This window comes from Erpetoichthys calabaricus, chromosome 16 (assembly GCF_900747795.2).
Source record: "Erpetoichthys calabaricus chromosome 16, fErpCal1.3, whole genome shotgun sequence".
Classification (NCBI taxonomy): domain Eukaryota; kingdom Metazoa; phylum Chordata; class Cladistia; order Polypteriformes; family Polypteridae; genus Erpetoichthys; species Erpetoichthys calabaricus.
In genome coordinates, this window is record NC_041409.2 from 63,470,521 (window position 1) to 63,494,728 (window position 24,208).

The window sequence follows — 24,208 nt, forward strand, 5'->3', positions numbered from 1 at the left end:
AAAACCATGGCTGTGTAAGCTCAAAATAATGAGTCACTTTATCCCTTTAATGGTCATAATCAGAGGATTCAGACATCTCTCGCGGGCTTCATCCCTTTTCCTTATAAACTCTAAATAACACATCTTCATCAGACACAATGTACAGTCTTGCACTGTGTGGCATCTTTGTTTGTTTCGGAATAGTTGGCAACAGCTTGGTCATTTTCATTACCAGATGGAGCATTGGCAGGACACACGGGACCAGAATCTTGCTACTACATATGTCTTATGGGAATAAGCTGTACCTTGTGTCGAGGTTCTTCTCTTTGCTGGTGCCCATGGCATATCCACTTTGCTACCCAGCAAGCAACACTTGCAAGGCTGTGAACCTAGTGATGAACACCAGCCAGAATGTCAGTGGGTGGTGTCTCGTGGCACTCAGCTGGTACCGCTGCATGAAACTGAGGAGGTTGTGCTGGTCATCAATGATTCTGTCTAAGCTAGAGAGCTCCTCAAAGGTGCATTTTCTCTTGGTTGTGCACTGGATAGCCTGGGCACTCCTCTATATCCCTTTCCTGATGCTGATCCCACCATCTATGAATGTCAATCTGACAGATGACTGCAGGTGCTCTCTACCTGATATTGTGGCCAGTAGCAGTGGCTTTGTCTCCTCCTATGGCATCCTGTACCTGATGGCACTCCAGTACATCTCTGCGACTCTAATGAGCATTTTCAATGGTAGGATCATCTTGTTTCTGTTACAACACCGCCTTCGTGCCATCTCCGACAAGCAGGGGAATAACAGAGGACGGTTAGAGAAAGAGCTCAATGCCTCCATGGTGCTCATAGCACTAGTTAGTCTGTATGATACCTGCATCATCCTGCAGGCTGTCCTAACTTATAACCTGAGAAGTAAATCTGCCACCTTAGTGAGAAATGCCTTGTCAGATACATATGCAACCATAATTCCTTTCATCATTATGCTGGGTCACCGGGCTTCCCGATTGTGGTTAATCTCCTGCTGGAAAAACCATTGCAGAGGGATCTCTCAACGTACCAGAGTGCATGTGCTCTCCTTGGCTTAAAGAGGGCACCATATGAACGTACCAGTAGAATCCACTTAATCGCTTTATGTGGAGACATTTGCTATATTCTGGAAACAAGAAAGTCTTCTACCTCATTTATCAGCATATGTTAAAATAGGTTCATCAGTGAAATAGAAAATGAAAAAGGGAATTCCTAATTTTTTTTCTTTTAGGGTAGTGTGCATCTTACAAAAATGAAGTGGAAAATAGAAACATGTCAAATAATGTTAATAGTAGGATACACAGAAAACATCCCAGGAAAAGACAAAGGAGCTCCACCAGTTAGATGTTTACTGACTTGTAAAATAAAGTTGCCTTCTGAGTCATCAACACACCACCAGGATTGAGAAGCTGCACTGTGATCTAACAAACACTGTGCACACTTTCTGACTCAATATACATGTCTTTCTTGGCTTTTATGTACCTTTACTCATTTTATTTATTCATACAATGCAACAAGAAAGTTGATAGTTTGAAAACAATGATTTTTTTAATTATGAAGTTAGCCACAATTCAAGCAGGTACTCAAAAAAGAACTTTACTGTGTATGTTGTAGTCAACTGTAAATACCAATTCTCAAGTGAAACCCAGTTTTCACTAAATTTTCTGTCCATTTTTTGCATTTTATGAAAGTACTTAAATTTTATCAAACAGTGGTTTGACTTCATGCTTAAAAGACCAGTGTGAGAGAATTTAGGATAGATAATTATGGTGCTCACATTTTGTTTTCTTTCTAAAAACAAAGTCAGTCTGGTGATAATGAAGTATCAATGTGGAAACCTAGAGAATTTGTCTACCAGAAGCAGGAGTGCTACATTTACACTGTTACTAGAATGAGGTTTAAAAGTGGTGCAGCTATAGAAAAATCACAGGGAGTCACAGAGGAAAGTGTAACAGACTAGTAATGTGCAGAAAAACTTGGACACTTACAGTACGTTGATCTTTTAAATTAAACGTCGAGGACAATCCTGTGGCTGAAAGGCTGTACTGCCAATCAGTTTCTAAATTTACTACCAGTCTTACTAATAACTCCTTGTTCAATCAAATGACTTATTCTAGAGGCTTGTCTGCGGTCATAGAAATCAGTAAAGTGACTCACTTTTTTTTGGAAATTCTGATGATTGTGCACTGCTGCAATGACTTTCTAAGCTCAAGTCATTTTCGCTTTACTTTAAATCGTTTTCTTGTCAGGAATTTTAAATGTTGTATTTTTAATAAGCAGAAGTTAACTAGCCAAAATAATAAGAGTCTTCATAATAAGCTAAATTGGTGCCACTTTCACCTGTATGAGTGTGTTGTTCATCATTATGTGGATGGTTTCTTTAAAATTGCATTTTGGAAAAAAATGTGTTTGAAGGATTTCAATCTTATCATGTTTACTTTGTTCATTTTCCAAAAAAAGTAAAATACAGCTTAAATGATAGCAGGTAAAAAAGAAGAATAACAAAACATCACTATGACCTGCCAGAATCAGATTTGCCCAGCTCCTGGCACAAACAAAAAAGATATTGTATGCTTTCTAACTATAAATATATAAACAGTAGTGTATTGGTGAGCAGAAGACCAGGGAAGGAAAATCAAGAATAGAAAGAGTCTTGGACAATTGCAAGAAGTTGAAAACTTTGTTGTAAGATGGAACACAGTAAGGAGAATTCACTAACCTTCTAAATACAAAATGATAGTTTAAGTAGAATCACTGTATTGATTTCTAGTGCTCAAGGTTTAAAACACAGATTACAGATGTCTCTGGAAATTTTACATGAAGAGCAAAAAACTTCTAGTCAGCACTTCATTGGCTACTACAGTTTATAACTAAAATTGCTAGATGACTGCAGAGTCTACCTAAACGTCCAATCCCAGATTTTACAAAGGCAATTTCTACTTTAGTTGTCCAGGATGAATAGGATTTTGAAGTTTCCAGTTTACAAAGAATAAAGATTTTAGACCTCATGGTATACAAATACTTTTGAAGGTTCAAGAACTGGTACTTAAATGGAGACAACCTCAACTATAGTTCAAATCATCTGGGTCCACAAACGCTCAATCTCTGAATGAAGACAAAGGTTCCTGCTGTAGTATATCGACTCTATATCATGAAGATAACAGAATCTTCCACCATGTCAGAATACCTGCAGAAAAATTTTGGATTCTATTGTTTACAAAATACAAAGGCACTTAAAGTCTTAAGGTTATAGACTTCTGCACCATTAGAGAATCCCTGAAGAGCTTAATATCATCTTTATGGAGAACAGAAGTTTCCAAGGTCTGCAATTTCAGGCCTCAAACGATTCAAATATTACAGAAAACAGATAAAATAACTGGATTCTAGGCTTCAGGATCTTTAAAGTCTTAGAGGGTAGCCCTAAATTCTAAATAACTAAGGGACTGCCAATTGTATTTTTCATGATAATGGGCTGGTAAAATAATAACTAAATCACAGCTACAACTAAATATGTAAGTTTACTCATGATTCAAGGTTTCAGTTTTAATACAGTATTAATGACTTGGAAGTTATTCTATTATTTCCTTCATTTGCTCCCAAATGTCAATACTTTGTTTTATAAAGTTACCATATTAATCTTCTACTCAAAATAAAACAAATTATTAAATTATTTAAGCACTCCTTTTTCTTATAATTGTTTGAATTTTCCTTTGTTTGAGTGCAAATGTATGTTTTATGAAAAACAAATCCACAGTAGGTCAAGTTTTACAATGTAGAAAATGTTTTTGTAAATGCTTCAAGGGAAAGTGTATAAAAGGATAAAGTTTAAAAATGCTACATTTTTCAACATTATGAAAAAAATCTCCTCAAAGATGCTCCAGCAAATGACACAGTGGAGTTCTATCATATTGCTCTTGCCAAATTATAGAGAGGAAATCTTGGCACTAAATCAGCAATAGAGCTAATTAATGAGTAGGATTTGTCATTATGAGGTAACAAAGATGAGGCCATTATCTGTGCAGGTCCTGTGAGACATCATTAAATGAAAGTAACATCCCGTTTCATTGCCGGGCTTAAAAAAATAAGCCTCAGCTGAATCAAATGCTAATTGAATAAAAAGATTATCATATCCCTAAATTTAACACTGAATTCAGTAGTTGTTGGCAACTTGTATTCCAAATGTATCTAGCAAATGTAAATTGTTTATTTATGACCAGGGATGCTCCAATACTGTGCACCATGTTGAATAAATATACGTATATGTGTATAGGTGCAGCATGGAAAGACATGGAATGGGGGTCAGAACAAAAAGAATGTACGGTGGTTTTATTTTTAACTAAAAATATTAAAATTTACCTGAAAGGTCTACTCTATATAATCAGCAGACAGCCTGTGTTTCTTTAATTTCAACATATACTATAAACTAAAACAAGTTCCCCCACCCATAGTGTACTTGCTGTAACTATATAAGCTTTGTGAGAGACTGCCCCTCTTCAGAAGCATATATTACTATTGCTGATGTCTTATGTTTCTACACATGAGATGAGAATAAACAGTGCATGATTTACTCCATTGATCCGCTCATGTCTATTCCAAGACAACCATGAGGTAAATGTTAATACAGGTATTGCAGTTTTCCAAACATTCTCTGGATCAGTCATGTTGGAACATGTTCACATCACCAAAATATATTGTGTTTGCTTTATGTTTTTGGTATATTAAAATTTTTTAAAAACACTCATGATACAGGGCAATTGGGCCCAGACTAGGCAGCTACACTGAATCACACCATGCTCAGCTCAGACAATGGCTCCCAGTTAACAGCCTCAGTTAGGATGGCCACCTCAAGTATAAAAGATCACCAAACATCTCCCATTAGATTCAGCTTTACTACACGGGGAAACAACAGAAATGGCCTTACAATGTTCACTTACCCAGTAAAAGCTATCTTAGAATACCAAATGTCTAAAATTAAAACTTGGGCTACTGGATTTTGAGTTTCCCTTTGGATTCTATTCTTGTTTCTTCTCCTTTTGGTTTATCACAAAGTCTCAGAATTTCTAGATGATTAATGCACTTAAGATCTTGTTCTTTGATGCACAGCTGTTAATGAAAGAAAAATTTCTTTACTGTTCAAGTGTGATTGCTGTCCGACAGTATGTACAGACTGTAGTGTATTCTGCAATGTCATGAGCAGTCACATTTTTCTTGACTATGCAGTGCTGAGCAAACCTGTATACACAACCTTCAATTTCCAGGCTAGCCTGAAGTTACAGATCATTCATTTCTTTCAGTTAAAATGTGGCACTGAAGCTGTGCTCAACATGGAATAACTTTTGTGTAGAAAACATCACTGCAGGAGTTTTAAAAATAGTATGGCACCTCAAAGACACCACAGTTGTTTCCAAAAGTTTTCTGAACAGGTAGTGCAGGATGTTAGAAAAGATGTTAGCTTAAGTCCTTTTCAATTTTCTTAAGCTGCCATTCTCCATTACCACAGAGCTTCAACATCAAGTCGTGAAACTGGAAACCAAAGAGACAGACAGAATAAATGCAACCTTAAACCTGAACAGCAAATAAAATACCACAATAACCTGAAAGCTTCAGCCACTCTGAATTCCAGCCAGCAAGTCAGCAAAAGTGAAGCACAGCTAGCATGTCAGTGACTAATATGGTCAATTATATTAGATGGCAGTGTGAGCAGTGCACAGCTGAACTGTAAGCAGGAGACTACTACACACAGCAGAGGGACAGTCCAGCAAAGCTTCAAAAACGTGAGAGAAAGGGACTCCGGCAGACAAAATATACAGGGCGGGTCAAAATTATGTTAACATTTGAATGGCGGAAACAATTTATTCACAAAACATACTTCATATGTGCAAGATGATTTACAGTAATGTCTCAACCCGTGGCACATAAATTATCCACAAAAAAAGTATATAAGTATATACAGTGCATCCGGAAAGTATTCACAGCGCATCACTTTTTCCACATTATGTTATGTTACAGCCTTATTCCAAAATGGATTAAATTCATTTTTTTCCTCAGAATTCTACACACAACACCCCATAATGACAATGTGAAAAAAGTTTACTTGAGGTTGTTGCAAATTTTTTAAAAATAAAAAAACTGATAAATCCCATGTACATAAGTATTCACAGCCTTTGCTCAATACTTTGTCCATGCACCTTTGGCAGCAATTACAGCCTCAAGTCTTTTTGAATATGATGCCACAAGCTTGGCACACCTATCCTTGGCCAGTTTCGCCCATTCCTTTTTGCAGCACCTCTCAAGCTCCATCAGGTTGGATAGGAAGCATCGGTGCACAGCCATTTTAAGATCTCTCCAGAGATGTTCAATCGGATTCAAGTCGGGGCTCTGGCTGGGCCACTCAAGGACATTCACAGAGTTGTCCTGAAGCCACTCCTTTGATATCTTGGCTGTGTGCTTAGGGTCGTTGTCCTACTGAAAGATGAACCATCACCCCAGTCTGAGGTCAAGAGCACTCTGGAGCAGGTTTTCATCCAGGATGTCTCTGTACATTGCTGCAGTCATCTTTCCCTTTATCCTGACTAGTCTCCCAGTCCCTGCCGCTGAAAAACATCCCCACAGCATGATGCTGCCACCACCATGCTTCACTGTGGGGATGGTATTGGCCTGGTGATGACCGGTGCCTGGTTTCCTCCAAACGTGACGCCTGGCATTCACACCAAAGAGTTCAATCTTTGTCTCATCAGACCAGGGAATTTTCTTTCTCATGGTCTGAGAGTCCTTCAGGTGCCTTTTGGCAAACTCCAGGCGGGCTGCCATGTGCCTTTTACTAAGGAGTGGCTTCCGTCTGGCCACTCTACCATCCAGGCCTGATTGGTGGATTGCTGCAGAGATGGTTGTCCTTCTGGAAGGTTCTCCTCTCTCCACAGAGGACCTCTGGAGCTCTGACAGAGTGACCATCGGGTTCTTGGTCAGCTCCCTGACTAAGGCACTTCTTCCCCCGATTGCTCAGTTTAGATGGCCGGCCAGCTCTAGGAAGAGTCCTGGTGGTTTCAAACTTCTTCCACTTACGGATGATGGAGGCCACTGTGCTCATTGGGACCTTCAAAGCAGCAGAAATTTTTCTGTAACCTTCCCCAGATTTGTGCCTCGAAACAATCCTGTCTCGGAGGTCTACAGACAATTCCTTTGACTTCATGCTTGGTTTGTGCTCTGACATGAACTGTCAACTGTGGGACCTTATATAGACAGGTGTGTGCCTTTCCAAATCATGTCCAATCAACTGAATTTACCACAGGTGGACTCCAATTAAGCTGTAGAAACATCTCAAGGATGATCAGGGGAAACAGGATGCACCTGAGCTCAATTTTGAGCTTCATGGCAAAGGCTGTGAATACTTATGTACATGTGCTTTCTCAATTTTTTTATTTTTAATAAATTTGCAAAAACCTCAAGTAAACTTTTTTCATGTTGTCATTATGGGGTGTTGTGTGTAGAATTCTGAGGAAAAAAATGAATTTAATCCATTTTGGAATAAGGCTGTAACATAACAAAATGTGGAAAAAGTGATGCGCTGTGAATACTTTCCGGATGCACTGTACATAGCAGTACCATTAATGTTCACATAAATTTGACTCACCCTGCATATTATTCTGCAAGTGCATGAAACACCAGAGGCAAAAAGGGACAAGAACCAGTTCAAACATAAACAGATGATTATCATGGTTGTCTAGGTCACCAGGGCATAGACATCCCAAGGGTCATTAGGGTGTCTGACCCCCCTCTTACAAAAAAGAATGAGGATATAGAAAAAATACTTCCTAACCAACACAATGCATGCAGTGAAACCCCCATAATAATGCACATACAGCATACTCTATAATCATGCTGTCCCTCTGACAGAACAGGTATCTATTAAGGCTAAAGGAAGGGTAAGTGGTGCAGCGACACCAGACACCACTATAGGGAGCTCGAATACTGTATCCCTATAACAAACGTATAGTTCTCCCTAACCGGAAGTAATCTGAAAACTAGGAACTGGATTTGAAACTTCTCCAGGCTCACAGACTAAGTGCTCATTACGCAGTGGTGTGTAAGCATTCTGCATATATAAGCAACAGGGACCTGAGGCTTACAGATAGAACAAAGGTGGGAGACAAGTAACCAATCATTCTTGAGGCACTGAATACATTTTGTGGATGTGATAAGAGGACAAGGCACTCCAAAAACAATAAGGAACAGTGCACATAGTTCCATCCATCCATCCTCTTCCGCTTATCCAAGATCGGGTCGCGGGGGCAGCAGCTTGAGCAGAGATGCCCAGACTTCCCTCTCCCCAGCCACTTCTTCTAGCTCTTCCGGGAGAATCCCAAGGCGTTCCCAGGCCAGCCAAGAGACATAGTTCCTCCAGCGTGTCCTGGGTCTTCCCCGGGGTCTCCTCACGGTTAGACATGCCCGGAACACGTCACCAGGGAGGTGTCCAGGAGGCATCCTGATCAGATGCCCAAGCTACCTCATCTGACTCCTCTCGATGCACATAGTTAGGAAAGTATAAGGAAATTCTCTCTGCACTGTTCTGTTAATTTTGCTCTTTGCTGCCTCTCCCCGAAATGTATTAAATAACTCCCTTTTGTAAGACAGTTTATCTTCTTTGTTATTATTCTGGGTTCAGGACACTGCTGGAACCCTCCCTGTCATCTTCAACAGCAGGGCAATGAAGCCCATGGTCACTCGTGTTGTATTAAACATGTAATTTTTTAGACAAAAAAGGCTTGTTTATGTCAAACATGTTCTTATGTTATAAAGAGAAGAATGCAAGCAGGAGGTCACACATGCAGCTGTCACTTACAACCCAGATAACCATGAAGTCAGTGAGACATCTTTACAGTAAGGAGGTCAGGGACAAATTAGGATCAGTTATACTTCATAACAGTCAAAATGCAGGTAAAATGTAAGGTCATTCACAAAGCAGGACTAACAGGATAAACCACAGTAAGAGACTGATGAATCTTCATTACCTTTTTCAGGCTGCTGCGGTGGCCAAGACTGATTAAGGTCATTCCAAGCTGAATACAGGTTCTATATAAGTGCTCTTCTACCTCCTCTGTCAAAGCACTCGTTGCCTCATCAAGGACTATCAATGCAAAAAAGAAACATTACAAAGGGGAAATGCAACAAGAAATCTGAACTATATGGTTAATAAACACAGTTACTACACACCTGCAAATCTGGGCTGCAGATAAAACAGTCGTGCAAAAGACAGCCTCTGCATTTCTCCTGGAGAAAGCATATCATACCTGAAATATAGCAAATACAACAACCAAACAAATCTTAATTGTATCTTTTACCTGACAGATTATTGTATATACACTGTGGAGGAGCTCGGCCAATGTTAAGATTTTTCTTGGCCTAAATAAAAATGCTTGTAGCTAGCTTACCAGTTCCAGTCAACTATTTGGTCCAGTCCTCCTGTTCTTTTTAAAAGGTTACCCTATGAAAGAAAAGCAATTTCATAATACATAAACTAACACTTATTTTATACTTTCTTCAACTCCTACCTTTGATGACTTCTGCTACCCTCAAGATTTACCTCCTGGCTATCCAATCATGTAGCATTGCACTTATAGCAAAAACACCTTTTCACCATATTAGTCTTATATAGTCATATTATATTTTCTTTCATTTCTCTCTAATTACAATTTATTTCTTTTAAGTATATTTCTCTCTTTACCGTTTATTCCTTTTACATTCTAAACATCATCCTTGGTACTTTTAAAAAAACAATTGGTCAGAGTTTAAACTCACTGGGATTCAATCTTACAGAATTTCACACTCATTACATTGCAGCAAGTAAATTAATCCAACCTGGTACCAGGACACTCAGACATTACTTACTCTATGCATGTCTAATTTTCACAAAATATCAATTATCTACTGTATAATGACCTTCTAATATGATGAATTTGAATTTTCAGACTTGTTGTTTAACCCTGCAGTCTAAAACTATCAAGTATTAGTACATATTTCACAGCTTTATATACATCTTGCCTCATCCATTCAGAGCACAGTATTTTTTACCATTTTATGAGGGGTATCCTTACAGAATAGAATTAAATATAAAATTTGAACTGCCATTTTTGAAAGCAAGATAGACAAATACATATTGGCTTGGAATGAAAAATACAAAGTAAAATTACTAGTTGCCCCATTCACCCAACTCTGATCATTTACTCAAAACAAATTGAGGAAGGTTATCCCAATTTCAGCTAAAATACTGTAATATTGGGATTATTTTAAAATGTAACCAGAAAATTTTCAATTGTTGGTATGTTCATATACTGTGCATTTTCTGTAGTTTTCAGCATAATGTACTTCTAGACAGGTTATGTGGCTTATAAGTAGTCAAATAGGCTGTTAATCAAACGGCTACATGTTAATTCACACCTCTGACTCCCTTATGACCCTGAGAAATTAACTTACATGTAACTCCATTATTAAAAGTACATATAAAGTAGAAAATTGTAGTACAGTCATGTACTGCCTTGGAAGGATGTTCACTAAAGAAAGCAGTATATAATTTATGTGTTGGTACCATAGATTATTTGGAATTCGGATATGGCAATAAATCTATATAATTACCGATTTCTATGCTGTTACAACAGGGATTATATTGACACATTCATACCAAAGCTACAGAGAAAGATGCACAAGCCTGGGAGATGGGTGAGTGGGGTGAGAGAGAAAGAGAGAGAGTGACATGGGGGAGGGGAAATCGCAATTGCGACACTGAAACACCGATCTGATGGATTTTATCCTTGGATTTTTATTAGTTCTGTTTATTGAATTTTAGTTTTCTCATAGAGCATTTTATTTGGAATATTTATCAAGGAATATTTTCTTGTTAGAAGACTACACTGCACTTTTTGGAACACTGTTGATTTTTAATAGAAGCACTCTGGCACTTTGAACCTACCCTTGGACAGTATGTGATCTCATTACAAGACTCACCCAAGTCATGTTATTGACGGTTCAGAGTGCAGGTTTGGACAGGCTGCTAGACTCAACCCGGACCATCACATACAGAAACTGCTTCTAGAAATCATGATTAAAGTAACTTGGATTTCCTGTTGCCAGGACGATATTACACTTTGTTGTCTACAGACTAAAACAAGGGTTGCATAATGATTTATTTTTTTTTTAAATTTTGACTGTTACTACATAATGTATAATATTTTGATTTTAATGCCTTTCATGTTATCAGAAATATTGTTTTGGCTATAGAAAATGAATCAAATTCACATATATTAGAGCTCCTTTTGTACTAATTATAATGGAGGATGGGAAAGAAGAATGGCCATTAGTTTGAAAATTAACAAAATATGATAACTAAAATGAACAAAGGTTTATGTAAGTGACTAGATGAAAATGAATTGAAATTCAGTTTAAAATGAAAAATTGGGTTTTACAATGTGTACTTGTTTGGATTTGAGAAACAGCCTTAAGTTGAGACCACAGTAACCAAAAGACCTGCCTATAATTTATTTGGAATGTGTTAATTCTGCTAATATTGTGTCTACAACACTTAACCATAACTTTTCTGTTTGTCAGGTGTAGTTTCAAGACACTCACCACACCAGCAAGCTCCAAAAAACGTATAATTCTTGCATCATCGATGGAACCTGATGGAACAAATATATTAAGATACTGTAAGAATAGGTTGTTATATAAAGAGAGTAGAAAGAATAAGATTACTAGCCTTTATGCATTAATTAGATTGATTTCCATGTATTATTTTATTTAATGGGAATAGACCTAGTGGGATTTTAGATTTTTCTTAACCTTTTCTATTTGCCTTCTGTAAATAACTGTTACTTTGGGTATATTTGAACGCTTCAGTTTCTGTGCTTGAACTGGAGATATTTTAGCATACACAGCAATAGTTTATTTGTACCAACCTGACACAGGATATACATTCTTCAATGGATATATGACCTGTTAAAAACAACATACATGTATGTATTTATAAATATGTAGTGTATAAATTGGAGTGCATGCTAGCCTGAAGACAGAAATTACCTGTTCTCGTAGTGTCCCATCTGTAAAATATGGTTTCTGGGGCAGGAATAAGATTCCATGAGGTCCAAAAGAGGACAGCATCTGAAAAGACCCTGTGTAAGACAAGAAAACAGTTACAGTAATCCCTCGCTATATTGCGCTTCGCCTTTCGCGGCTTCACTCCATCGCGGATTTTATATGTAAGCATATTTAAATATATATCGCGGATTTTTCGCTGCTTCGCGGGTTTCTGCAGACAATGGGTCTTTTAATTTCTGGTACATGCTTCCTCAGTTGGTTTGCCCAGTTGATTTCATACAAGGGACGCTATTGGCAGATGGCTGAGAAGCTACCCAGCTTACTTTTCTCTTTCTCTTGCGCTGACTTTCTCTGATCCTGACGTAGGGGGATTGAGCAGGGGGGCTGTTCGCACACCTAGACGATACGGACGCTAGTCTAAAAATGCTGAAAGATTATCTTCACATTGCTATCTTTTGTGCAGCTGCTTCCTGAAACGACATGCTGCACGGTGCTTCGCATACTTAAAAGCTCGAAGGGCACGTATTGATTTTTGATTGAAAAACAAACTCTGTCTCTCTCTATCTCTCTCTTTGTCTGCTCCTGATGGAGGGGGTGTGAGCTGCCGCCTTCAACAGCTTTGTGCCGCGGTGCTTCGCATACTTAAAAGCCAAACAGCCCTATTGATTTGTTTGCTTTTCTCTCTATCTCTGTGACAGTCACTGCTCCTGACACGCACTCCTTTGAAGAGGAAGATATGTTTGCATTCTTTTAATTGTGAGACGGAACTGTCATCTCTGTCTTGTCATGGAGCACAGTTTAAACTTTTGAAAAAGAGACAAATGTTTGTTTGCAGTGTTTTGGCAACCAAAAGGACTACAGTTGCATTCTTTTAAATCAGCATAATTCTAGGATTTATGCTTTTTCACAAAGATCTACTATGGTGTTGTGCATTTATAAGACAATGCAGTGCTTTCTGCTCCCTGCTTTTATTCCTTCAGAATTCACAACAGTCTTAAATAAACTAAACATCTATAGCCATTCACTCTATCATTTTTCACCATATCTCTACCACTTACCACTAGTGCAGTCCCAGAGTTTATTCAGAACTCGCAACAGGGATGTCTTCCCAGTGCCCGTATTGCCCACCACCAGAATGTTGGTTCCATGGACAATTTTCAGAGTCAGGTCTTTTACTAGCAGCTCATCGGAGCAGGGGGATTTGTATGACAGTTTCTGAAGGATAAAAGCAATGTCTACAGGAGTGTTTGGCAACTCCAAGTCACTGGTTGGAAAAAAGAAACACCTATAAATATACACAGAGTTCCATTTGTGAGCATATGCAAGAGGTGTGTGATCCTATACCTATCTAAGTCATAGCCTCCTTCTGATGAGTCATAATGCTTCCTTTCAAGTTTCTGCATAGTTTCATGAAGCTCTCCAATCCTAAAAGAAAAACAAAACAATATTAACTGTACTTGATGAATATGTAAGGCTGTTAAATATGAAATCACAAAGCTATTGACAATACTGTAAATCTTTTAATATATAGTACATCTTGTGGCGGACGCCTGGAAGGACCAGGAGAGGGACTACACCTACCCTGGACCACAAGAAGGCACCTGCCCTGGTCTGTATGGCGGCCATGGGAACCGAGCATGGAAGTTGAACCCTATTGGGGCCCGTGGCCAAAACAAGGGGGCGCCTGGAGGATTGAGGAGCCCTGGATGTCAGCACTTCCGCCACACCAGGAAGTGCCGTCGGAGGGCCGTCACAGAGCACCTGGAGCACATCCGGGTGATTATAAAAGAGGCCGCCTCCCTCAAGCAGGAGAGCCGGAATTGGGAGGGAGAAGACAAAGCTCAGAGGAGAGGAGTAGAGGCAATGGAAGAAGGACCAGGGGCACTGTGTTGTGTGCGGGACTTCTGTAAATAAAGGGGTGTATTTTTGAGACATTCAGTGTCTGCCTGTTCATGTCCGGGCTACCTTCCAATCTTCATCATGTCCACCCAATGGAGAATCTCATTGTTTTGTATCACATTTTCATGATGCTGGATAGCTTCCTAACCAAATGGCTTTCTGTATGGGCTGACACTGTGACTGGTTTTTATTCTGACCAACACCCTCAAACAGGATTAACAAAAGTGTAGTAAGCATCAGCATGCCCCACACAAGTTCGGGCCAAAGTTTTTACATACTGCAATGAAATTATTATTTGCATGTCTTCCCAGAATATTGACAATGGGTTTATAGAGTCATAAATACAAACACACAAAAAATATATATTAAAACATTGTGTATTTACAGTACATATTATATATACACATACACACACACACACACAGATATACATATGTATGCACACACCAAAAAAATGTTACAATATTTGTTAAAATGATTGTCTGTTCAGTAACCTGAATAGAAACTGTCCCCAAACCTACTGGTGTGAATGTCAAAGGTCCTGTAACTTCAGCCAAAAAGAAGGAATAAGAAAAGCAACTGTGCAGGATTACTGAAGTCTAAAGAAAAACTATTTGCCTTTCTAAGGTTGAGAGTGTTTTACATCTTACAAACAGAAGGCAGTTGGGTACTAGTAATTCTCTGTGTCACCTTCACTACCCTCTGTAGTGTGATTCTGAGGTGGGCAGGAGCCATAATGAGGTGTTATGCAGCCAGTGAAGATGAACTCTATTGAGCAAATATAGAAGTAAGAATAAATGGAGAAATATTAGCTTTTCTCAGACGTCTCAGGTAGTACAAATATTGGTGAGACTTCTTGACAATAGTCAAAATGTGTTGTGCCCAATCAGTTCATCAGTGATGGTCACTCCAATAATCACAGATGAAGAACAAGGGTGTTTACACAAAAAGATAAACACAATGTGATGAAAACGGGTTGATCACTGTGACTATGTGAGGCAAGGTTTAAGGAGTAGCAGAGATATCTTTGGAAGGTAAACTGATCTCTCAAATTCTAACCTGGTAGCTCTTCAACAAAAGGGAGAAAATTAATGTTCCAAATGTACAGAAATCACTGCACTATGTCAAGGTCTATTGTTTCAAAATAGGTTGAATTATTCCAAGCCGTAAAGATCCTGCAATTAACTGGTATCTAGCAGTATCTACTCAGCAAAATAACTGGCCTTATGTTCTCTGGTTTAAAGAAACATGGCAACCAATAGTTTTCTTTCTGGTATCGCTTGTGTTCTTACCTGTGTGTGTAGCCAGCAACATCTGATACTGTAGAAGACAAATCAATCAGTTGACTGAAACAGTTAATGAGGTAGATGGAGACAAAACCATTCTAGGAAAAGAAGAAAACATTTATGTAATTGCTAGACTACTAGAGTGTAGCCATGCATATATGCAGTTACACTCTTTGGATTGTTTGACCAGCACATTATCAAAAGTGGGTTATTATACAGAGTCTAGCCAGAGTAAAGGGGTATAATTTATGATCAGGATAAAAACAATTCAGATTAATGGTTAGGTTTTCATTTGCGCACCTCCAAAATGGTGCGGATACTGGTTCAGTTAACCTCAGGCATGGCAGAACAGGACTACTGTATGTCTTTTTTATTCTTAAAAATGCCTATGTGGATGACATTGTTTAAAAAGTTGGGAAGAGAGACAGGGGCTGCAGGTGGAATAGCACTAAAACCTCAAGTAGATTTTAAATTCCATGTTCTGTACACAGGCATTAAATCTGGGAAATACTGTGGCTTTTATTTACACATACTTTATGTAAGTACAGTTCTGAACTGGCAGGTACCTACCCTGGAGATCACAGTATACAGCTGTTCTCTAAAGCAGGTTTTACTAAAGTCACCCGATTAAATGCATTGACTGTGTCTCACCTCTTATCAGCTCTGCTTAAGCAATAGTTTATAAATGGTGAGAAGAGGTACCAGTTCATTTTATTTTTTAGAGATGGTAATAAAAAAGTTAAGTTATCACTTTATTTAGAAGATAATGGCAGCAGATACATACAATGGGAAATGGTAGCTTACTCAATGATGCCAATATAAGGAGAGTATAGACCGTTTCATATTAGAAACAAGGCTAGATTCAAAAAGAAATTTTATGAAAAGCAAATATATACCAAATTTAGCCACAGACAAACAGTTAAGGGCATACTACCTACAGAACCACAGCCACACAGAAATGGACAGGAGAGCTAACTTGGTTCACATGATCACAGTATTTCCATTACATTTATTTTACGATTATAATAAGTACAAATACTGCAATACATGCAGTCAGTAATAAATTCTTTGTGAATGTGACTGGTTTTCAATGCATCAAGCTCATTTGGCTTAGGCCACTTGCTTGGTTTTGCTAAACACAAAATCATATGTATTTTTTAGATGTGTATTGTGAATTACACAGATTACTTAAAGTATAACAGCCTTGCAAAATATGCAAGAGCTTGTGATTTTTCCTTTATGCCTGGGAATACACAAACAAGACTTTAGGAGCTTTCATTACTTTACTTTTCTCAAAGGTGGGGTATGGTGCCACCTATTGGTTTATGCAGGTCACTTGTAAAACATTTAAAATTTGTGATTTTTATTTTTAATAGGATGCCACAGAGCAGTCCCTTGCTTCTTTATAGCCCATTCTCTTCATTTATGTGTGGATTTTTCTCCCATATTCCAAAAAACTATACAATTTAGCTTGACTGCTGACTTTATATTAGTCTTGTGTGACTGGGAGTGCATCCCTGTGATGGTATGGTAAGAAATTCAAGGTCTGCTTTTGCCAGTCGAATGTTCCCACTACACCATACTTCTATATTCAATTAAATAGGTCAGAACATAAATGGAGAGAAGTAGTGCTACACTAGGGGGCTCCGCCCCCTGCTCGCTTCGCTCGCCAACCCCTGGTGTTGGGAAATGACAAAGAGCGTGATGTATGAATGAGATGTAGAATAGTGTGAAGGTGTAGATGATGCATATAGAAAGCAAACAATAAAGTGTGTGGCACAGTGTAAAGGTTTATTGGAAAATTTCTTTGTAAACGCCGTTTAAGTGTAAAAGGTAATTCCAGGTCAGAACTTGTAAGGTCAATGAAGATGGTCATTGTCGTGAACAGAGTCAATTTTGTCAGAGCTTAGAAAGAATTGTGTCTCTCCAGGAAGTAATGCAATGACTTGGGTATTTATGTTTTACACATTAATATTTTTTGGACATAATATAGTGCGTTGTGTTAAAAGGGGCATTTGGTCTAATGAGATTGCTGTTCCAAATATCTCTGTAACTACGTCGTCTCAGATAAAGGCTTGAGGAATTGTAATAATATCTGGGTGAAGTCTATCTGTATTGGTGAGTGTACCATCTCCCAGTTGTAATAACCAATTGTTATGATCTGGATCTGGACATCGCATGTTTTGTACTAACTGTATCTTTTGAAAGCAATGTTGAGTAAGTGACTGGATGCCATTGTACATTCATCAATAATTAACAGTTTTGCAAGACGGATGTCACGTGCAGTGCTACTGTTCATGTTCATAGTGGATACCGATTTGTAGGATCTAATGCAGTTCATAAAGTTTTTACTTTCAGGTACATCGTTAGTTAGAAGCTTCTGTAGATATTCAGGATATGAATGTAAAGGAGGCAGTCTAATTTGATCCTTTTGACAACAACGTGTAAATGTATTACTTGTATTGCCAGTTGTTTCTTCAGGGAAGTTAAGTGAATGACAATGATTGCAAATGACATTCATTAATCCGAATGAATTTTCCTGAATAGTGGACTCATTATTGAACGCGTTGTCAGCTAACTGGCGTAAGCGTTTAGCAGGTGTCTGTCGTTGATGTCCGTGACCTGTATGTTTTGCTTGTGCCGTTTGAGAGGCGCGTCGTTGTATGTCCAGTATTTGGGACGTGTTGTTTTGGAGCTGTAATCGATTTGCCTGTGCTGTGTGAGAAGCCCGTTGTAGTTTACGGCGTGCATTGTTTGTATTGAGCCTTGCCCGTTTTTGTATGTAGGTCAGTTGAGCTTTCTCTTTTTGGAGCCTTGCCTGCTTGTTTTCCGGCATTCCAGATGCGCGGTGTAGACGTCTGCGTTTATTTATTTTGTCCCTTCGCTGTTGTTTCTGTATGTCTGAGACGGGAGGTGTTTCGTTTTGAACCCGTGCCTGTATCGATGCAGCACTGTGAGACGCGCGCTGCATGCGTCTACGTTGATGTTGTACCCGTGATCGTGAATTCATGACTTGTTTGTTCTTCAGCGTTAGATATATGGATAAGTAATAAGGAGGATCGCACTCACTGTTAATATGGAGCCTTTTCTGCGGTTGAACGGTTAATAGTGCCTCATTGTAATGAGATCCACCTATGCTGCATAGTGTGAATTATGTTTGGTCCCGTTATCCGAGCCGTATCGTTTTGTACCCGTGATCGTGAATTCATGACTTGTTTGTTCTTCAGCGTGAGAAATATGGATAAGTAATAAGGAGGATCGCACTCACTGTTAATATGGAGCCTTTTCTGCGGTTGAACGGTTAATAGTGCCACATTGTAATGAGATCCACCTATGCTGCATAGTGTGAACGTGTTGAGATGACGTATGTTTAATAGGGACGGTTCATTTAGAAATGGGGCTTTGTGTGTCATTTGTTATTTATGTTAGTGTGGTCGTGGGTCTGAATCGTCGTTTTTGTGTACGTTTCGTGTGCTATGTCCGTAGTCTGTCCCGTTTTGTGTCCAATGGGTTTTGTGTGGTGCTCGCGGCTTCTTTTTTTTTGTGTGGTAGGGGCTTGTTGAATCCTCCTCTTTGTGTGTGTCCCGTTTCGTGTGCAATGGGTTTCGTGCACAGCGCCGGCATCTGACTCCTTTTTTCTGTGGTCTGACTCCTTTTTTCTGTGCACGGTGCCTCATTTCTTATTTTAGGTTGCATTCCATCCGGTTCCCGTTGCTTGCTGGGGGGATTTGTGGGGCGCCTGCACAGTACGTCTTTTGCGTCCACGGCCCATTGCCAGATGTCCCTGCGTCCATCCGGTTTATCATTCTTGGTTAGTAATGTGGATTGTTTTAAAAGGAATCAATGTAGTTCATACATATTTCACATACAATTAAAGTCATAACGTGAAATGGACATAACCAGTATTCTGAAACCATAGGTGAGGAAAATATGTAATCTTTTAAGTTTTGCTTGGAAATTTAAACAACGTACAGAAAAATTGTGTGTGCTTAGTTGTATGCATTGATAATGGTACTGATTTAATTAGTAACTTTAAGAAAATGGCTACACACAACAGTATGCTGCGTAAAAGTGACATTTTGAGTAAATGTTCAATTAGTAAAATAATTTTTATGAAAAGCACATTTAAAAGTGTGCAACCATTTTATTTCACATTTCTTATGTATTTTTGAAAAGAGATAGGGATGCAAAATTATAAATAGTGACAGTCAATGTGCTTAGACAACATTGTGGTTTTGCAATGTACTAAAAAACATCAAGCAAACATCCCCTAAATTAAATTTTACTTTTTGTTAACATGAAGGCTAAAAATTGACATAAATCATGTTAGTCCTTTTTTGAACATCAAAATAATCAAACATAATTTTTTTTTTACTGCATTGGTTGTACAAGTTTCCACAACTGCATACAAAGTTAACCACATGCACAAAGGATCTGTCTTCACTAGACAGCAACTGAAGATATTTTAATGGGCCTAATTAAAGAAGAGAAAGCAAACCATAACATCAGTCCTTGTAGGATTTCCCAGAAGGATTTTTGGTGGCATAGTGCCAACATTACCATGGCATACAAGGAGCTAACAGAAGATCTATGATATCTTACAGTTGAAAGATACAGATTAAGAGAGATATATAAAAAAAATCAAATGCATTAAAAGTGAAAAAAGTGGTAAAGATTAATAGCCCCAAATATATATTTTACCACACAACCTTCTGATCTTTTAAAGAAATCCGAAGATTTGTGATCTTCAGCAAAACAAGATCAGTAGCACAAAAGGAGTGAATGGTATGGCCAAAAACATTTCAGTTATTGAACTGTCCTCAGGCTCAACTTTCTTACTTCAGTGTGGCATTAACAAGGGGTAGGATACAGACCTACTCTGATCTTCTTTATTTCAATGACTATTTCCAGAATCATGAAGTGGATGATGCAAAATAGAAGGATGAAAAAAAAAACAAAGGACAACAGGAGACACTGAATATCGTAAGTCAAAAAAAAATAGGAATCAACATATTGCTGTGCTTGAAAAAACATAGCATCCCTGAAACAACAGGCATCTGAAATATTGACAATCCAGTAGAATAGAGTCCAAGTTATCCTAAAATGGAAAGTCAGAGTCACTCAGACAAATGCTATTTGAAAAGTCTCTTGCCTACCTTACTAATTAAAGTGCTGAGCTCTCCAGGAGTGAGGCCATCATAGACCCCAGCAAATATTGGAATAGCAATAACCATGTAACTCAGAATACTTCCAAAATAATCAAATGTATTCACTCCAACTAGAAAGAAAGAGAAAAAAGGAGTTGTCAGGGTAAAAACAGTCATTCACCTCTCTAAAAATAGTTAAACTGAATTTCTAAACAAGGAAATTCATATTCACAAGACGCATCAGTTCATATAACTTCCATATTTATTTGGAACTTATTTTTATTAAGTATTGAAAGATTATGATGCAAGATTAACAATGAATGCCCACTGAACCTGAGATGTTTTCTGCTTTGTCACAACAATGTGCTTATGTTCTTGTCATGACACTAAAATGATTTAAAAACAGTGATTTGTGAAATAAATTTGAATAAAAAAATAGCTGTATTTATGTCCATAAAAATATAAAGATGATAAAATGTTTGAATATATTGCATCTATTGCTTTTTCATGAATCTGGCAGTGATACTTGCTCATCTTGTGATAAACACATGCAACATAGCCTTCAAACACAATGGACTGTTAACCTGCCATGGTCCTTTTTAGGGAAATGCTAGAGGCTTGGTTCCTCTCTTGCTCACATAAAGTGACCTGCTAGTGAATGACTATCTTTCTTTATGATGTTTTAGTGGTTACCACAGAACAACAAACAGATGAAAGCTTACTGACACCTAATTGGACTGTGATGGATTAGCTTGCTCAGTCTAATTACCCTTGGCATGCAATTACTTTTCCTTAAATTATGTAGATCAGACTGTTGTTACTGTAGGCTATGGTCTCTTTGCTGTGTGTGTCTGTGTACACTCCACAACTAAGAAGTACAGATTTATTTGAGGGGTTAAATATAGTTTATATGTAACTGCAGTATATGACTCTGCTATAGGTCACTCCAGGTCAGAGGTATGTGTATGTACACCTGCAAACCATGCTGGCCTTTTCTGCATTGTTCATGTGTCATTTTTCAGGTAAACAAATCCTTACTGCACAGCCAAAGCTCTTTTGTCATTAGATTTTTTTGCGTTTCCAGGAGGGATCCAAGCCGCCTGTTGGTCCTCATATGTTCTACTTTTCCAGCCCTTCAAAAGAAAAATTAGAAAAATAGTAGAGTCACTTAGTAAAGCTTGGCAGAAATACCATATGTGAGAATACAACCAGAAATGCCTGATGAGAAATAATAAATAAGTCACCTGTAAAAGGCTGCCGATTCTGCATTGACCCGGATCTGCATATGCTTAAACCTACAAGAGATGAAGAAAACAAGTAATTTAAGTCATAACAAGTGAAGCAACCTTTAGAGTTCGTTTTATGGTGTATAAAGAAATAATGCATGCCTGAAACAGGAACAGAAATACAATTAAGATTCACAATGTGTAATCATGTCAAGTATTTAAAGACTAAAAAGATGGAAAGTTCTGAAAGATGTCAGTTCCTTCCTTACAAGTCACATAACTTTACAGACCTGAAGTCTCCCTCTAGTTTTTCTTGAAGTACTAATGTGTGCACAATTGGTCCCATCAATACCTTGTTCACAATGGTCCCAATGACAAAATAGAAGAAAATACTAACTGGACCCATCCAGCCTGAACTGAAAAAAGAAGATAGTTGTGGTTACTTGAAGAATCACAACAAAGTCATTGGGTAAAGAAACAGTACTGTATAGTGAGTGTGAACATGTACTGTACAGTCAAATGAAAAAGTCTGGGAACCCCTCTCAGCCTCTACTTTCAACAAAAAAAGATAACAGTGGTATGTCTTTCATTTTCTAGGAACATCCGAGTACTGGGGTGTTTTCCGAACAAAGATTTTTAGTGAAGCAATATTTAGTTGTATGAAATTAAGTCAAATGTGAAAAACTGGCTATGCAAAAATTTGGGTACCCTTGTAATTTTGTTGATTTGAATGCATGTAACTGCTCAATACTGATAACTTGCAACACCAAATTGGTTGGATTAGCTTGTTAAGCCTTGAACTTCATAGACAGGTATGTCCAATCATAAGAATGGGTATTTAAGGTAGTCAATTGCATGTTGTGCTTCCCTTTGACTCTCCTCTGAGGAGTGACAGCATGGGATCCTCAAAGAAACTCTCAAAAGAACTGAAAACAAAGATTGTTCAGTATCATGGTTTATGTGACAGCTGCAAAAAGCTATCTCTGAGGTTTAAACTGTCAGTTTCAACTGTAAGGAATGTAATCAGGAAATGGAAGGCCACAGGCACAGTTGCTGTTAAACCCAGTTCTGGCAGGCCAAGAAAAACACAGGAATGACATATGCGCAGGATTGTGAGAATGGTTACAGACAACCCACAGATCACATCCAAAGACCTGCAAAGAACATCTTGCTGCAGATGGTGTATCTGTACATCGTTCTACAATTCAGCGCAATTTGCACAAAGAACATCTGTATGGCAGGGTGATATGAAAGAAGCCCTTTCTGCACTCATGCCACAAACAGAGTTGCTTGTTGTATGCAAATGCTCATTTAGACAAGCCAGATTCATTTTGGAACAAAGTGCTTTGGACTGATGAGACAAAAATTGAGTTATTTGGTCATAACAAAAAATGTTTGCATGGCGGAAGAAGAACACCACATTCCAAGAACAACACCTGGTACCTACTGTCAAATTTAGTGGAGGTTCCATCATGCTGTGAGGCTGTGGCTAGTTCAGGAACTGGGACCCTTGTTAAAGTCGAGGGTCAGATGAATTCAATCCAATATCAACAAATTCTTCAGGATAATGTTCAAGCATCAGTCACAAAATTTAAGTTACACAGGGTTGGATACTCCAACAAGACAATGACCCAAAACACAGTTCGAAATCTACAAAGGCATTCATGCAGAGGGAGAAGTACAATGTTCTGAAATAGCCATCACAGTCCCCTGGACTTCATCGAAAATCTATGGGATGATTTGAAGCAGGCTGTCCATGCACGGCAGTCATCAAATTTAACTGAACTGGAGAGATTTTGTATGGAAGAATGGTCAAAAATACCTCCATCCAGAATCCAGACACTATTCAAAGGCTATAGGAGGCATCAAGAGGCTGTTATATTTGCAAAAGGAGGCTCAACTAAGTATTGATGTAATATCTCTGTTAGGGTGCCCACATTTATGCACCTAATTTTGTTATGATGCACATTGCATATTTTATGTTAATCCAATAAACTTAATGTCCTGCTGAAATACTACTGTTTCCATAAGACATGTCACATATTAAAAGGAAGTTGCTGCTTTGAAAGCTCAGCCAATGATAAACAAAAATCCAAAGAATTAAGAGGAGTTCCCAAACTTTTTCATATGACTGTATGTCTCATTTTGTACATAAGTAATAGGACAGCATGAAAAAGGCTGAAAATAAGTCTCACCTATAGAAACACTGAAATGTATAGTATGCCAGTGTGAAGGGTGAGATGATCAGCCTACTAGCCATCGTGCTCAGTTGTTTGCAAAAGCGTTCCACATCCTGACTTATTCTCTGGTCTCTGTTTTATTAATCAAAAACAAACATTTTAGTTGATGGCACAGATAGGACTTCATAATCACAACAATTCTATAAGAGTAAAAACTCTACATTTGCAAGCTTCATATTTCATTCTGCAACATAAGCCAAAAACTTAATGAAACTGTTGCAGTCTTGACCTTGACCTCAACTAGACTAATAGCAGAGTGCTGAATTGTAGTCTAAATTAACATATAGTTTCCTTCAGTTAGTGCCATTTAGAATGGAACA

General features: G+C 38.2%; 1 protein-coding gene across 2 annotated transcripts in view; it reads right to left on the minus strand.

Moving 5' to 3' along the window:
- Positions 1-2,523: 2,523 nt before the first annotated feature.
- The window catches only part of abcd4 (ATP-binding cassette, sub-family D (ALD), member 4), a 37,767-nt gene continuing 16,082 nt past the window's right edge, over positions 2,524-24,208 (minus strand). Inside the window, exons 5-19 of one of the 2 annotated variants that reach the window (XM_028821253.2) lie at positions 23,844-23,960; positions 21,939-22,064; positions 21,667-21,717; positions 21,461-21,555; positions 20,432-20,553; positions 15,282-15,373; positions 13,435-13,515; positions 13,149-13,354; positions 12,073-12,164; positions 11,952-11,988; positions 11,626-11,675; positions 9,435-9,487; positions 9,217-9,293; positions 9,015-9,130; positions 2,524-5,529 (exon numbers count right to left, since the gene is read on the minus strand). In XM_028821253.2, the coding sequence (XP_028677086.2) occupies positions 5,455-5,529; positions 9,015-9,130; positions 9,217-9,293; positions 9,435-9,487; positions 11,626-11,675; positions 11,952-11,988; positions 12,073-12,164; positions 13,149-13,354; positions 13,435-13,515; positions 15,282-15,373; positions 20,432-20,553; positions 21,461-21,555; positions 21,667-21,717; positions 21,939-22,064; positions 23,844-23,960 (1,390 nt within the window). In that variant the 3' untranslated portion in view covers positions 2,524-5,454. The remainder of the gene's footprint in view (positions 5,530-9,014; positions 9,131-9,216; positions 9,294-9,434; positions 9,488-11,625; positions 11,676-11,951; positions 11,989-12,072; positions 12,165-13,148; positions 13,355-13,434; positions 13,516-15,281; positions 15,374-20,431; positions 20,554-21,460; positions 21,556-21,666; positions 21,718-21,938; positions 22,065-23,843; positions 23,961-24,208) is intronic. The other variant, XM_051919866.1, reaches the window with a different exon arrangement.